The sequence below is a fragment of the Haliotis asinina genome, chromosome 15, assembly GCF_037392515.1.
Source record: "Haliotis asinina isolate JCU_RB_2024 chromosome 15, JCU_Hal_asi_v2, whole genome shotgun sequence".
NCBI lineage: Eukaryota > Metazoa > Mollusca > Gastropoda > Lepetellida > Haliotidae > Haliotis > Haliotis asinina.
In genome coordinates, this window is record NC_090294.1 from 19,758,387 (window position 1) to 19,775,125 (window position 16,739).

The 16,739-nt window shown below is 40.2% G+C and overlaps 1 protein-coding gene across 1 annotated transcript in view; it reads left to right on the plus strand.

Moving 5' to 3' along the window:
- Positions 1–16,739, plus strand: part of LOC137265460 (cerebral peptide 1-like) — a 45,188-nt gene that overhangs the window by 17,241 nt on the left and 11,208 nt on the right. Inside the window, exon 2 of the mRNA XM_067800862.1 lies at positions 5,700–5,810. Coding sequence (XP_067656963.1) covers positions 5,700–5,765 — 66 coding nt within the window. The 3' untranslated portion in view covers positions 5,766–5,810. The remainder of the gene's footprint in view (positions 1–5,699; positions 5,811–16,739) is intronic.

Here is a 16,739-nt window from a genome sequence, read left to right on the forward strand (position 1 = left end):
TAGATGTCATTACATCAACAGATATGATCATATATCCACAGAGATTTATTTGTTTCGATCGAAGTGTAAATACTGTATTAAGAAAGATATTCAAGAAGTCTTGTGAGTCTGTTCTCATTTGTTGTTCTTATCAGTTCAATAAAAAAATTAAACATGGGGATAATTACGGCAATATTCAGGTAAATATCGACTGATACTCTGAAAAAAGGACATAATAATACAGTATGGAATTCATCTCCTAGTCCAGTCACACAGGAACTGCAACTCGCAGTTCAAGGTTTTTTTTGTTTCTATACGAATTAACATTAAAGTTTAATCATGTACATTACAACGAAATTATGTTTGACATATCTGTAAGTCTTTTGAACTGATAGTTACAAGATACCTTTCAAGAAAATCGTCCATCCTTTTGGTTTATTACAATGTCAAGGATTTGGAAAAAGCTATGTATTGATATAATTCTTGATTATAAAAGTCTTTGCCACGTGTTAATAATTCTCAAGACAACATATCTTGTAACCAATATCTTGTGCTAACCATACATCCGTAAATAATAACATTTTCAAGTTTGATACCCAGTCTTTATCTAATCGCTTCCGATGGTATTTGTTTCATTAAACCATATTGAACAACCGAAGATCATCTTCTGTAGAGTTTGTTGTAACATCATCCGTCTTTGTCCATGACATAGACCGTCTATCAGTCTTTAACTTCCTGATAACGAGTCGGATATATTTGTATTTAGCATGAAATGAAGGAATCTCATATTGTGAATTCACTGTTTCTTACAGCCGTCTGACTTGATGACCATATGTCTTGCAGGAACACAATGCAATCTGTTAAACCTTACAACGTGATTTTTTGGTCTCAGCTCACCCGTCAATTAGTTTTATTACGTATAACCTAAGGGCTTTGTAATTCAAGATCCAGGAAGATTTTTTTCTAAACATGATGCATCACTTCTAACAGAAACACTATCTACAGAAAGAAACACATACATCACAATTTACCTGGACATGACACCAGCCTTTGTTATTGGGATAATGAAGCACTAAGAAATTCTTTTGTAGAATTCGGTACTTATTTTCATGTTGTCAGTGTCGACGGTAAATCCATTTTACACTAAAGTGTAATTATTTTATTACTGAACTTTAGCTATTGAAGATTAACTTGACATATCGACAAACTAAATGATACATAGCTCTGCAGAGAAATGTTAAACCCGTAATCTGATCATAAACAACATTGTTTACAATACCTGTGTTGAACATCATCAATAAAACATGCTAGGAACATGGTTGGGCCTTGTTCCTGTTGTAATGCCAACGGTATTGTATTTATGAGGATACGATGATTTATATGTGAAGGCTGAGTTCAACATTACTGAATAATATTCAGCGGACACAATACCACCTTACTGTGTACATTTCACATCAAATGAAATAAGGCATGATTAATGCAAATATCTGAACATATGACAACCGTTGAAGCTAATGGCCGAGTTGTGACCAGTACTTTAGCATTCTCGGTAGCTAGCTGACGTCAATTAAGTATCATACATGCTGTTGGTTTTCACTTTCAAACCGCTGTGTGAGTGTTTGTATAACACTGCACTCAGTACTGTTTCAGTAATATTACTCCGGTATGTAAATACTTGAGACCACAAGACAAAGCAGTGATTGATAGCATAAGCATCGATCTACGCAAATTGGAAACGATGGGATGTGAACGAAGTTAACAAGCCTCACCACCCGAATCTGTTAGTCGCCCTTTACGACAAACATGGGTTACTGAAGATTTTTTACAGACCGCCACTATGTAGCTGCTGAGTGCGACATTAAACAACAACCAACCAACCTAATATGCAGAGAGAGATTCCAGTTACATCAAGAATATTGGCGACAAGGGGTCTACAATAGACTAAAAGTGGTGGACATAGGCTAGAAGTAGCAAACAGTGGCAGCAGTAGACTGCAGGTGGGAAACTATGGAAAAGTGGCAAATAATAGACTAAAACTAGCAAACACTGGACTAAAAGTGGCAAACAAGGTACAGAAGGTGGCAAACAATAGATTAAAGTCATTGGTGTACGTTGACAAGCAATAGCCCTACGTCCCGACTATTGTATTACGCTTTTGTCTATGAATCTCTCAGTGACAATAACAGCTTAGGTGAACGTGATAATCTTGTGCCATCTGTAACATCCGTTACAAACACATGCAAAGGCATGTCACCTGTTCACCTGAAAATAAGCACGTGAACTGCTGAACATGTTTGAAAGGAGCAGATGGTCCCGGTGTACGTAGTTGCGGCACATTATAAACCCTCACAGGTTCGAATCTAGGATTCGGTCTGATTATGAACTGTCTCCTGCCAACCTGTTCTTGTGATATCAGCACTTACAAATGATACGTTCTCAAACTATGATCTGATATAGATGTAATATTATTCTCAAACTGCGTTAAACCGAACTCACTCCCTTCAGAACTCTTGAATTTGTCCAACTAACCTTTGGAACCAAACATCAATTCTGTCCCTTCAACTCTTGTATCCAAAGGTATATTCATTTTGCAGTGGCAGAAATGGCTTAAATTCAGTTATATGCCAAACAGCCTTTTCGTTTCATATTTAAAACAACTTCGCATTTTTGTTCTTATGAACAAATGTAAATACACTAATGTTATCGACAAATACAACTGAACATGAAGTGGAGGATTCTGGACACATAACCCTTGAGGTAGTGCTGTGAGGATGAATAGTCTATTGCCATTCTATTTGAACATTTCTCGTGTGAGTTTCATTTCATGAATACGGTCATATTGACATTGCTTTGAACAGGAGGATCGACACGGGAAAGCCTCGTATTTGAAAATACATTACAGGGGACAATTAGGATCGTGATGCCTGGAAAATATTTGAGTCTGGTTAGGGGACGCATGACAAATACCGTACTACGCTAAATGTGATAAAAGCTATTCCCGCAAATGTACATGTGCAAGGACTGATTAATGACCAATGTTAAAAACATAACCGTTCGAATCACACCAGATTAATACACGAAGAACACGTGTTTTAACGCTAGAAAAACACGTAATCTATTTTACATCAAGAGTACAATAGAAATATCAACAATTTGCGAAGTTTCCAGCTGAAAGCTCCACAGGTTACGTAAAACATGCAATTTATGGTCGATGGTCACTCCAGGCCATCAACAAGATTTCACATGAAGAAACCAGAAGCTTGTTTCCTGCTGTATAAATACAGAACGTCTGACCCTTGCCTTTTCAGACATAAAGCTGTTGTTGTGCTTGGGAGACATGCAAAAGCATGTCCATTAACATGTAATGCATCTCTCTGTTGTTTAACGCCAGCCTCAACATTATTCAAGTTATATTACGGTAGCAACGCTGGTCTGTGGATACCGAAATCATGCACGACATGCGAATGTTGTCAATAATTTTATAGAATTCACTTATTTATGGTATATTTCAGGCTTTGGAATGTGTTTATGGGAACCCGAGGGGAAGCATATCTGTCAGATATGAATACTCGCGGAATACATTCATCATTCTTCGAACACCAGGTCTCGACTGTTGCTTTATGCTGACATTATACAAAGCAGCTTATTTCAAGGAAGAATAAAAAGTGAATGTCCTTATGCCGTTTTAACAATATTCCAGCAATATCACGGCGGGACACACCAGAAAGGTTCGTCATACATTCAAATTATACGTACTGGAAATCGAAACCGGGTACTCGGTGTTACGAGCAAACGCTTTAACCACCAGGTTAAGCAAAAGAGTGAAACGTACAAATGTAATTGTTCCTATAGATGTTCGCATGTCTTGAATGTTCGGATATCTCGAATTCATACTGTTTTTAAGGAACCGCTATTGAAAAGGTTCAGTAACAAGACGGAAATGTACAGCTTACGTTTTGTTAGGAACCACCGACAGCAAGAGCTAATAGTACAATTTGTTTTTAACCTCTTCACGTGACAAATGCCATTTGGCTCATGTAAGTAATGGCTGTTTTCAATAATGTGTTGTTTGGACGAGAGTATCAAAGACCGCGTAACGCAGCCGACTCCATGGCATGTCAGAGACTGTTCTGCGTAATAGACTGTTACGCACACTGTGGATCTCTGTCAATATTGAACGCACAAGGCTAGTTTATAAATACCTTCCTAGGCTTTGTATCAGAAATTCCTGTCTTCCTTTAAGGAGGTTCACACATTACAAGTGTCAGCAGAAAACGATAGGTGTCAACCGATGCATTAATCTATTTGATAGAATATCTGGTATATTGGACAATTAGTGTTTTTCAGCATCGAGACGAGCTGTGCCGTAGCGTTGTGACATTGGGAATTGAATGATATCAAATTAAACTATGCATTATCGTTGCCCTATGACAAAACCATTGAAGCGATTGAACTGTTTCAGCATTAGCCATGCTTCAGCTTAAACAAGTCATGCAGACAATTACATGACATTGCACGCCAGTATCTGTGCAATTTTATATGTGTTGGGTTCTTCAAACATAGGTATGCAAATGTTTTAGGTCCACTGGAAAGGTCTGTGTTATGTTATTGTTCGAATGTATCATTAATATTCTACAAGAAAGGGGATGTGATGACATAACATATCATGGCTGTTTCTCAAAGACTAAACTTTGTTCGTGTTACAATGAGTTGGGGCGGTGGGGTAGCTAAATTGTTAGGCAATCACTCGTCACGATGAAGACACGGTCTCGATTCCCCACATGAACACTGTCGTGATATGGCTAAAATATTGCTAAAACGGCGTAAATCTAGATTCACAGACACTCACAATGAGTTCATGCTCCTTTCTATGTTCGATTGTATACAGAATATACTCTAAACTATGTGTGAGCTGCATTTGTCTCTGGTTAAAAAATACAGTGGTTGATTGACTGCATGATCGAACCCGCGTGCCAGATGCCACTGGGACTGTTGGCTTGTCAGTGTTTGTAGATTTAGCAAAATCGATCAACATCAAAGAGTTATGCCACGGTTAGGTCTTCTTCTTCTTAAAAATGCCCCCAAAATAAAACATAAAAAAATAAAACAGCAATAGGGATGCCTACAATAACCAGGAGACTTATTAAAGATAAAATATACCTAATGTATTGCTAGTGTTTTTGTTACTCAATATCTGCCATGGAAGGGTATTGTAATTTATTAGGTGAGCAACAGTACCTCTTTAAACTATTCTAACATGTTGTAACAAAATTAATGTAATGCCTTTTTGATAATGAATGTTTTTCAAACAAAGCACTGTGACCATCGGAAGTGGATGAAAAGGAAGTGCAACAGGAGCCTGCTTCATTTCAAAAGCACACTTGCCTTTACAGAAAACAACCCCCCTCAAAAACAGAACATCGAAAGAGCACATCTAAACACCAAACACTTTATCTTGTCAAACAGTCCACAACAGCTCAACCGGTCCTCAGATTAAGCTATCAGAAAAGTAAAAAGACTACATCAATAAAAGAGGGGGGCCGTTTTTCTTAGACCGGCTTGTACCAATTAAATCTGTGAGTGACAGTCGGAACGTCTGTGCTCTACCCACATCAATTGCTAGTGGCTGCCAGCCACCTGCTCTAGGAAAAGCGGGTCTAAACAAGACATCTTTCTTACAAAGTATGATACTCTGCCAATAAGTATGTCTTTCATTTCAGGCCGAGGCAAGAAGAATTCTAGAGTGCGGAAGCAAATACAATGGAAATGATGTCCTTCGGAAGTGAGGAGAGAGCTTCCTTTGGGTCAAGTCGTTCATGCATACGTCTGAGGTACGACCCAGCACCTTGAAAGAGGCTTATTTCTTCTAATAGCCGAACGCAAAAGCATATCCAAGCCATTAAAGCAGTGAAACATCACCTGAGATCGCTATCAATGACTCCTGATACACTTCAATTACTTTCTGTGCAGACATGATGTAACTCTATATGACATCTTGGAGACATTTTGTGACTGATAGCAAAGAGATTAATTATTGAAGAACTACAGTGAGATTCTTTAAAAGACACACACACAGACAGACACACACACACACACACACACACACAGACACAGACACAGACGTAACTGAAATTTAAACGATATATTGTATTAAGATGTGGATGATAAAGTATTTTAAAACTAATGTCTGTATGTCGTCTAAGATGTACGAAATACATGATATATATTTTCTTTCTGTATGTTAAAATAAAAATTATTGGATTCTTTCAAGCAATTTTTCTTCTATAAAGGAGACGGGCTAACTGCCTGGTTGAAAGTTTGCGAATCAGCCGAACGTATATGTTTGTGGCGAGGATAAAACAATGTGAAAAGCCAACGTTCTGAATAAACACCTTTTTGTGAAAGGTATTTGGCAAAAGTTGTACAACTTAAAAATGCCCTTGCCACAAACATATATGCACACAATGCGCAAACTGAGAATAATTAATATTGGAATAATTAACATACAGACAAAATGTTAATATACTTTCATGGAAATAGATATTGATAAAATAATCAATGCTGATGTTTCCATGAATGATGTGTACAATTCATCTGGTGAGTTGTTGAACATTGTCCAACAAACGTAATATTAATCAACTTGTTGGAATTAAGTAAATTGCTAATTCAGGCATCTGTTATACAAGACTGCTACACTTGGAATCGTATGTTCCTCCCATTCTAGTTTTGTCATCCTAGATGCGAGGTACAATGGCTGCCTGCTGTAACATGGATTCGAATATCGCATCTCTCTTACTGGAAGGAACCTTATGGAAATATGCATAGTTTAACAAGGATATTTTCTGAGCAGAGTAGGGAATTATGATAACGATAGTCCTTGGAATAAAGAGCTAATGAGAAGCCGCCTCGTGGATATTGATCGGTAGTAAATGGCTGTCTGTTCCTATCAGCATTGATATCATTTGCACTATTCCGTATACAAACGCTCTTCCAATTGTGTTCATTCTTCCCGCATTCTCAATTCTACATTCTACAATCTACACTCACACTTCCATCTACATACACTTCAGTCTACAGATTCTTCCATCTACACACTCTTGGAACGTCTACTCTCACTCAGCCATCTACACTCGCTCGTCCACCTACACGCCCGCTTCCATATACACTTACTCTTCCATCTACGTGTACATACCCATCTGCACACATCCTTCCATCTACGTGTACATACCCATCTACACACATCCTTCCATCTACGTGTACATACCCATCTACACACATCCTTCCATCTACGTGTACATACCCATCTACACACATCCTTCCATCTACGTGTACATACCCATCTACACACATCCATCCATCTACGTGTACATACCCATCTACACACATCCTTCCATCTACGTGTACATACCCATGTACACACTACACACATCCTTCCATCTACGTGTACATACTCATCTACACACATCCTTCCATCTACGTGTACATACCCATCTACACACATCCTTCCATCTACGTGTACATACCCATCTACACACATCCTTCCATCTACGTGTACATACCCATCTACACACATCCTTCCATCTACGTGTACATACCCATCTACACACATCCTTCCATCTACGTGTACATACCCATCTACACACATCCTTCCATCTACGTGTACATACCCATGTACACACATCCTTCCATCTACGCGTACATACCCATGTACACACATCCTTCCATCTACGTGTACATACCCATCTGCACACATCCTTCCATCTACGCACGCTCTTCAACGTAAACACACTCTTCAATCTACACACGCTTCGATCTAAACTCACGCTCTCACATTTACACTCAATCGTTCGTCTGCATATCCTCGTCCACCTACACACGCTATTCCATCTCCACACACTCGTTCATTTACACCCACCCTTCCATCTACGCTCTACACACACTCGTTCATTTACACCCACCCTTTCATCTGCGCTATACACACACTCTTTCATTTACACCCACCCTTCCATCTACGCTCTACACACACTCTTTCATCGACACACGTTCTCCCACTTACCCTAACACTTTCATCTACATACATCTACTTACATCCACACTCTACCATCCATGCACGCTCTTCCTTTCACACGCTCTGTTCCATCTACACATACTCGCCCACCCACTCTTCCGTTTACGCATACTCTTCCATCTACACACTCTTCCATCTACACTCTCTTCCATCTACACACTCTTCAATCTACGCTCTTCCATCTACACACTCTTCAATCTACGCTCTTCCATCTGCACACTCTTCCATCTGCACACTCTTCCATCTACACACTCTTCCATCTACACTCTTCCATCTATACACTCTTCCGTCTACACACTCTTCCGTCTACACACTCTTCCATCTACACACTCTTCCATCTACGCTCTTCCATCTACACCCTCTTCCGTCTACATACTCTTCCACCTACACTCTTCCATCTACACCCTCTTCCATCTACAGACCCTTCCGTCTACACACTCTTCCATCTAAACTGACTCGTCCACCTACACTCACTCGTCCATTTACTCATGCTCATGCACCTACACGCTCTTTCATCTACATGCTCTCTTTCATCTACATGCTCTCTTTCATCTACATGCTGTCTTTCATCTACATGCTCTCTTTCATCTACATGCTCTCTTTCATCTACATGCTCTCTTACATCTACATGCTCTCTTTTATCTACATGCTCTCTTTCATCTACATGCTCTCTTTCATCTACATGCTCTCTTTCATCTACATGCTCTCTTACATCTACATGCTCTCTTTCATCTACATGCTCTCTTTCATCTACATGCTCTCTTTCATCTACATGCTCTCTTTCATCTACATGCTCTCTTACATCTACATGCTCTCTTTCATCTACATGCTCTCTTTCATCTACATGCTCTCTTTCATCTACATGCTCTCTTTCATCTACATGCTCTCTTTCATCTACATGTTCTCTTACATCTACATGCTCTCTTTCATCTAAGCACACTCTACAATTTACACACATTCGTCAATCTACAGTCTCTTCCATCTAAACTCACACGTCCATCTACACATGCTCTTACTTTTAGGGCCACTCTTCCATTTACATGTACTCTTTCATCTACATGCTCTTCCATCTACACACACTCTTCCATCTACACTCATAGGTCAATCTACACACGCTCTTCCATCTACACTCACACGTCCATCTGTACTCGTCCATCTACACGCTCTCCCATCTACACATACTCGCCCACCTACACTTACTCTTCCATTTTTTACTTACTCTTCCATCTACATACGCCCATCCATCTATACCATCCATCTACGCTCACTCTCCCATGTACTCTCACTCGTCCATCTACACGCGCTCTTCTATGCATACAGACTCTTCTGTTTAGAACCAGTCTTCATCTTAGTCATACTATTCCATCTACACATTCCCCTCCACATAGACTCACTCTTCCATCCAAACTCACTTGTCCATTTATAAACGCTCGACCATCTACACGCACTTTTACATCTTTACACGCTCCTCCTTTTACACATTTTCTTCCATTTACACTGACTCTTCCGCCTGCACACCCTTGTTCATCTACACATACTTTATCTATCCTCACTGTTCCATCTACGCTCCCATTTCCGCCGCCACGCGCTCCCTTTCACCTACAAATGTCATGTCCTTTACACACAACCTGCCGTCCACACACACACACACACACACACACACACACACACACACACACACACACACACACACACACACACACACACACACACACACACACACACACACACACACACACACACACACACACACACACACACACACACACACACACACACACACACACACACTTTAGGCCACACTCGTCCTGTCTACACACACTCTGTCATTACCACACTTTCCGTCATCTACCAACATCCTGACATCTGCACACGTTCGAGGTTTCCCTAAACACATTCCGCAACTACACACACTCTGATATCTACACTCATTCCATTCAAACAGACAGTGTGATCTCCACATTCTACATTCTATCATCTATACACTTGTATCATCTTCACATATGTCTAGGGCGCCAGGCTAATGATCGAGCAAGTTTGAGGTGTCAGAATTGAGACCACCTGTGACGGGGTGTGAAAACCTTGGAGTCAGCTTTGTGTGCAGACGCGTGCAGCGTTGTTACAGCCCCTAGTGTACAGTACAGAACCCTGCACACTTAAAAGAACCCACGAATGCGTCGATAGATGGCCAGATGGTGGCCACATGAATACATGCAAACACCTAGCTGCGGGTACAACAATATGCAGTAAACTTGGTGAAAGTACTGAGACCATGTGTTCCAGTGCACTCGATGAGAAAATCACAATAACGGTGTGCCTTGTCTCTGCAGAGTTGTATGATCCCCGGAGAGTTGAGATTGATAATAAGATGTGCCGATGAGATGGACATCCAATGATCCAGGGAAAAAATACCAGCCACTTGAACATGTACTACACTAGTTGCGTGGATATGTGCGCTATATAAATAACTCATACCAATAATAAAACACACACTCAACACAGATTCCGACTCCAAACGTGATCTCATCTACACACATTCTAGGTCTCCCTATACACATTCCATTATCTGCACATGCTCTGCTATCTATACACAGTCCTTTTTATACAAACAGCGCGATTCACACGTTCTACGTTATGTTATCCATACACGCTGTCAGCTATACACACCCTTTCATCTTCACACATGTCGTCCTCAGAGTAGACTTTGTCAGTAATAATTCCGTCATCTCCAAACACCCTCCCATCTACCCACGTTACGTCCATCATTCCTATCATATTCACATGTATGCTACACCCCGTCACTGACACAGACTACATCATTCTCAGACACACCCTGCCATCAACACATATCTTCAAACATCCTCTCACCTGCAAACATAAAGTCAGTTATCCACACAAAGCGTCATCCACGTACATTCTACGTTGTCTGTTCGTCATCAGTACCACCTCCCTATACACAGTTTACCATCTACAATCCTATCAGCAGTTGATTCTCTCCACTCATCCTGACGTCTCCACACACTCCATCTACACTCACCCCGTTCTTCACAGCGACTCACCTGTACACATCTGCTATATGTTACTGCCTCAGTCATCAGAAAGTTGTGGATTGACTTTCGTTGCGTACATAATAAGGTATTCACAAAGGGCTCGTTTACGTGTTCATGAGTAAATGTTTTCGGTATGTTTTACAACCGGTCTGTTCTATCTGGGCATAGGAATGGCAGATAATTCTCAGAGGTTTTGTTTATGAAACTTAATCTCGATGAGCAGAAGAGACAAGGGAAGTTGGAGGGGATACTTCACATATTCTTTCCAACTAACGACTGACATAGGTTTACATTTTTATGTCGTTGGGCATACAATTAAATCATTGGATATTCGTGCGTGATAAATCTGGGCTTTAGCATTCACAGAGTGTGTCCTTTTTAAAGATCGACTGGAGAGAGCCAGGTCTCTGAAGATTTAGAAAACAAAGCCTTCCGAACTCTGCAGAATGTATTTAGTGTAGTTTGGCACAGTCTACTGATTTGACATTTCATTGAAAGTGTGTTTCTATCATTGTCAAGCAACCCACTCCCGCCATATTAGGAATAACAATCAAGCATGTAATAAGACCCATTAATTAGATAGTGGATCACAGTACAACTCCAGTTTGATATTAACCATTGAACAGTAGTCTGTTGTCTTGGAAACTGAACAATGCGAGTCTCCAGGGACACAAATCCCAATCAGTCGGTATAACTGTATTGTCAAATCTCCAGAACTGACATTTGAAAGTTGTGATATAGTGGATATGAAGATCACCTCTCTTGCCTTTTTTTGCGATACATACTAAAGAATACACCAATAGATGTCCATCTTGGTAATGCAAGATAAACATTTGACAGAGCAGCCAAAGTAGCTGGTTCCAGAGAGATAGAAATTTGACCCATCGAATGTTTGCTCTTGAATTGTCAGGCAATGAACTTTCCATCTGCAAGAAACACACTATGGTTTTGATGAAAGTTGAACACAAAGGTCCAAGACATGGTTCTATAGAGATGTAACTTTCTGAAACTAAATTTCGGTTCTTGAAATTACAAGATAAGATATCTGCCTGTGCCCTGTACTATCTCTCTACTTCGGAACTTTGATTAAGATGTTCAAAGACTGGGCTAGTGATATACAGCTGCCAGTACATATTCGATATAGTTCTCTGGAAATGGGATGTGTGCTGTTTTACAAGTAGGCTTATGCCTCTAATTTTGTCTCACGCAAAGAAACTCTGATCCCTTGTGGAAACACAACTGACAAGCATAAATCCATGAAGAGGACCCGGCTCAAATGGCTGCTGCTTACTCGTCTATCTACCATTGATTTGCAATGGAGACGAACTATTAATATACAGTAGGTTGAATGTTACGTTTATCGGTTTTGGTCATTTCATATATATATATTGGCTATTATTTTAGAACTCATGGAGAATTCATCAGTTATAGGGTATCCACATTGAGGCCTTTTGTTTCGAATCATAAAGATTTAGTGTTGTATAGCTTCAGTCCATGGTTTCAACAAACATAATGAAAGCGTAGGTTATGGGGCTCAAATAGGACTTTCGACGATACGTTCATTTTAGGTGACGAGCTGCAGCTGGGTATTGAAAGAACCAGTCTCGCTAACTGCATTTATACTTGATTCTGTGAACAGCAGGTATTTCTTTTCACAAACAACCCCAACATTTTGTCTATTTCCAAACATAAACACACCTTACAATGGAGAAAGATTAACTCTAATCATTAGGGCGAATGTATTTGTACAAGTACAAATGAGACAGCAATCTAAAGCTACTGAAATATAGTATATTTAGATGCACACATTATTTTGTCAAATCATAGGGGCGCTGAGGTAGTCTTTTGGTTAAAGCTTTCACTCGTCAAACTGTTACTAGTAGTGTAATAATGTACGACCCTCTTGTTTCTACGTTTACCGTTGTTGTTCTGCCTTTGTCAGAAAGCGTCGTAAAACCATGGGGCGGTTGGGTAGCCTAATAGTTAAAGCATTGCTCGCCACGCCAAAGTTCCAGGTTCGATTCCCCACATGGATGCAATGTGTGAGGCTGGAATATTGCTGGAATGTTAATAACAGCGGCGTAAAACCACACGTAAACCCATAGTCAGTTAGTTGTCAAATTATCACTGGGTCCACAGCCGCAGTTGGCAGAAATGGCATCTCTACAAATAGGTAAAAAATTTTAAATAACATAGTATGTTCTTTACCAAACATTTCACATTGTAAGACGACGGAATGATTAAACAACACTTGAACGATATCACCATTAATGTGTTTTTGTGCAGGGATAGAGATGCTTGCCTTGATTGCAGGATCCGTATTTTACCATTACATGTGGGACCTTTGTTGATGTTTATTTTATTGAGTCTATAAACGGAATGTCTAGTAAAATAGATTCTAATTTCTCTGGGGAACATGTTAATGCCTTTTGTGTGCACCAGTAGCGCAGAGCAAATATACATTACACACACACGACATAGATCCAACCCTAAGCAGCGTTTAATGCTGAGAAGTACTAACATCATAGGTTTTATGGGTTTCTCTACCATATTTTGAAAAAAGTGGACTCTGTGAAAGAAAATGCATTCCATACGACTATTATCTATCATTGACTACTTTCTATGTATATTTAAAAGACATTACTGACAGCAAATATTAAAAATGGACAATTTGTAAGAGAACCATGACCATGTTCAAGTTTTCAGCCATTTTGTTAATATGATATCTCGACTTTATAAATCAAAGTACAAACGGTAAGTGCATATATAGTTTCATCTAATGTTCGATCTAATAATCGGATTTTGACTGCCTCGCTGGTTAGCTGTTTAACGGCGGCGGTATGTAAACAGTCGAGTCTGGGCTCGATAATCAAGTGAACAACAGCATGATCTCCGATTTACGCAACTGGGATACGATGCCGCGTGTCAGCCAAGTCAGCGACACTGACCACCTGATCCCATTAGTTGCCTCTTACGACAAGCATAGTCTGCTGGACACCAATAGTAACAAGGATCTTCACGGCTTATTCGACTTGGCGGGGCCAAGTGATATGCGTGTAAAAAGAATGCCAGGTTTGATGTAGAAATGTTTTGGACAGTTTTCTGCTGCAACATATGTCATATTTGGGATTTCACTTTCTTAGTTAAGTACAAGTTCTAGTACTTTTTTTTGGTTGAGTCCCATCCGGGATTCGAACCCGCACCCTCAGAGTCAGGCACCTAATCGCCAGCACACAAAGTCAGCCGCCTAGCCTGCTCAGCCACCGCGACTTCCAAAATGAAAGTCGGACAACTGGTAGTCTAGATTGCGTACTTTGTGTACCCCTCTGATAAGTGTAAATTGGCACGGCTCCCACGGCCGAAAGCTATGATTACACGATGCCATTTAGAAAGTGGTCAAATGCAACATATGTCATATTTGGGATTTCACTTTCTTAGTTAAGTACAAGTTCTAGTACTTTTGTTTTGGTTGAGTCCCATCCGGGATTCGAACCCGCACCCTCAGAGTCAGGCACCTAATCGCCAGCACACAAAGTCAGCCGCCTAGCCTGCTCAGCCACCGCGACTTCCAAAATGAAAGTCGGACAACTGGTAGTCTAGATTGCGTACTTTGTGTACCCCTCTGATAAGTGTAAATTGGCACGGCTCCCACGGCCGCAATCTAGACTACCAGTTGTCCGACTTTCATTTTGGAAGTCGCGGTGGCTGAGCAGGCTAGGCGGCTGACTTTGTGTGCTGGCGATTAGGTGCCTGACTCTGAGGGTGCGGGTTCGAATCCCGGGGGGGACTCAACCAAAAAAAAAAGTACTAGAACTCGTACTTAACTAAGAAAGTGAAATCCCAAATATGACATATGTTGCATTTGACCACTTTCTAAATGGCATCGTGTAATCATAGCTTTCGGCCGTGGGAGCCGTGCCAATTTACACTTATCAGAGGGGTACACAAAGTACGCAATCTAGACTACCAGTTGTCCGACTTTCATTTTGGAAGTCGCGGTGGCTGAGCAGGCTAGGCGGCTGACTTTGTGTGCTGGCGATTAGGTGCCTGACTCTGAGGGTGCGGGTTCGAATCCCGGATGGGACTCAACCAAAACAAAAGTACTAGAACTTGTACTTAACTAAGAAAGTGACATCCCAAATATGACATATGTTGCATTTGACCACTTTCTAAATGGCATCGTGTAATCACAGTTTTCTGCTGTGTGTAAACGACGATTGTGAGTGCACAAGTAAATAACAGGGTTGGTACATGGCATAAGGTCTGTATATACCAGACTACAACCATATTCTTCATGTTTCTTCATGATAAAGACAAGCTATTCATTCCGTAGGCCGTGATCGAAACCAAGATTTCTTTTCAAAAACAAGAGCGCAAGTAAAAAGAACAAGATAACTATCAACTGATACCTGAACACATTACACAATTTTTCCAAAACTCAAACGAAAGCGCATCATATAACAGTAGCGGTCGATTTCAGTTTAAAATATGATCTGGTCTGACAGAATGCTTTGGTATCAAAAGATGTTGAAATGCAATTGCCGAAAATAACACGTTTTATGATTTTGTCAAGATTAATGTTATTTCTACAATAGTGTTGACGCCAGGTTCTAATATCCGGCGATTTTATGGCAATTGTAATTATGTGTTAAGTGAGTTGGCCACATCGTGCTGAGAACTGCAATGATGTATAATAACACAGTTGCAACGTAATGCTTCAGAACAATGAAACATACGAACGATGAAGTATGAAGATCCCTTCTCAATAGCCGAGCATTTCCGCACAGCAATTACAGCTTTAACCGACGAGCTGCGTGAAAGGTTCCACCGGCGGTAATTGAGGCTCCTTCGAGAGAAACATGCATGTCTAGATTGTCGTTTAAAAACGTCCTTCGGAATAGATCGAATTTATGGTTTGATTCCAACATTGCTAACAATAGCAAATGGTCGGATGAAGCGATTTGTTCCAAAAATTCAATTAGATGCGCGCCCCCACTGTCTTCAGACGCAACCTCAAAAGAATTTATGGTGAATACGATTGCACCACTTAGGATAGTAACATATGATCCATAGTATAAAAAAACCAGTCTGTTAAAATGCCGTAGGCTTTATTGACAATGTCGAATCAGGTCCAAACATGGGTTTCGTATCCCATGAGACTAAGCTATTCATTGATCATCGGAGTGGATTACCCTCCATAAGGGTTTGTTAGAAAGAGATATTTGCACGATTCCCAAAGGACGGGATTTTACTCCTGTGCCTTTCTTGTGGATTAGCCATTATACGGGATGAATTTGAAGCCGAGTTTAGTGTCCGTAATAATGTTTTTGATGCATGTCTGGTTTTCCCGCTAGCACTCTTGGGAAACCGGTGCGTTTACATTACGTTTCTTCGATTTGGGCTAATACCTCTTCTTTGTGTATTATTGCATTTGCAGGCTTGGAACTCTCTCTTCTAGAATTTTTTGTTTACGTAGATTTGTGTTTTTTGGTCGATTGCTATGAGAACACTTTTGTAAACATGTGTATTGTTTTATGATGTGAATTTCTGTGTTTCAGTAATCGTGACATTTTTGTGGAAATTTCGCATCTTAAGTGCTAGTTTTAAACGCCTTGCTCATATCTTGTTTTTTTTCTTTTTGG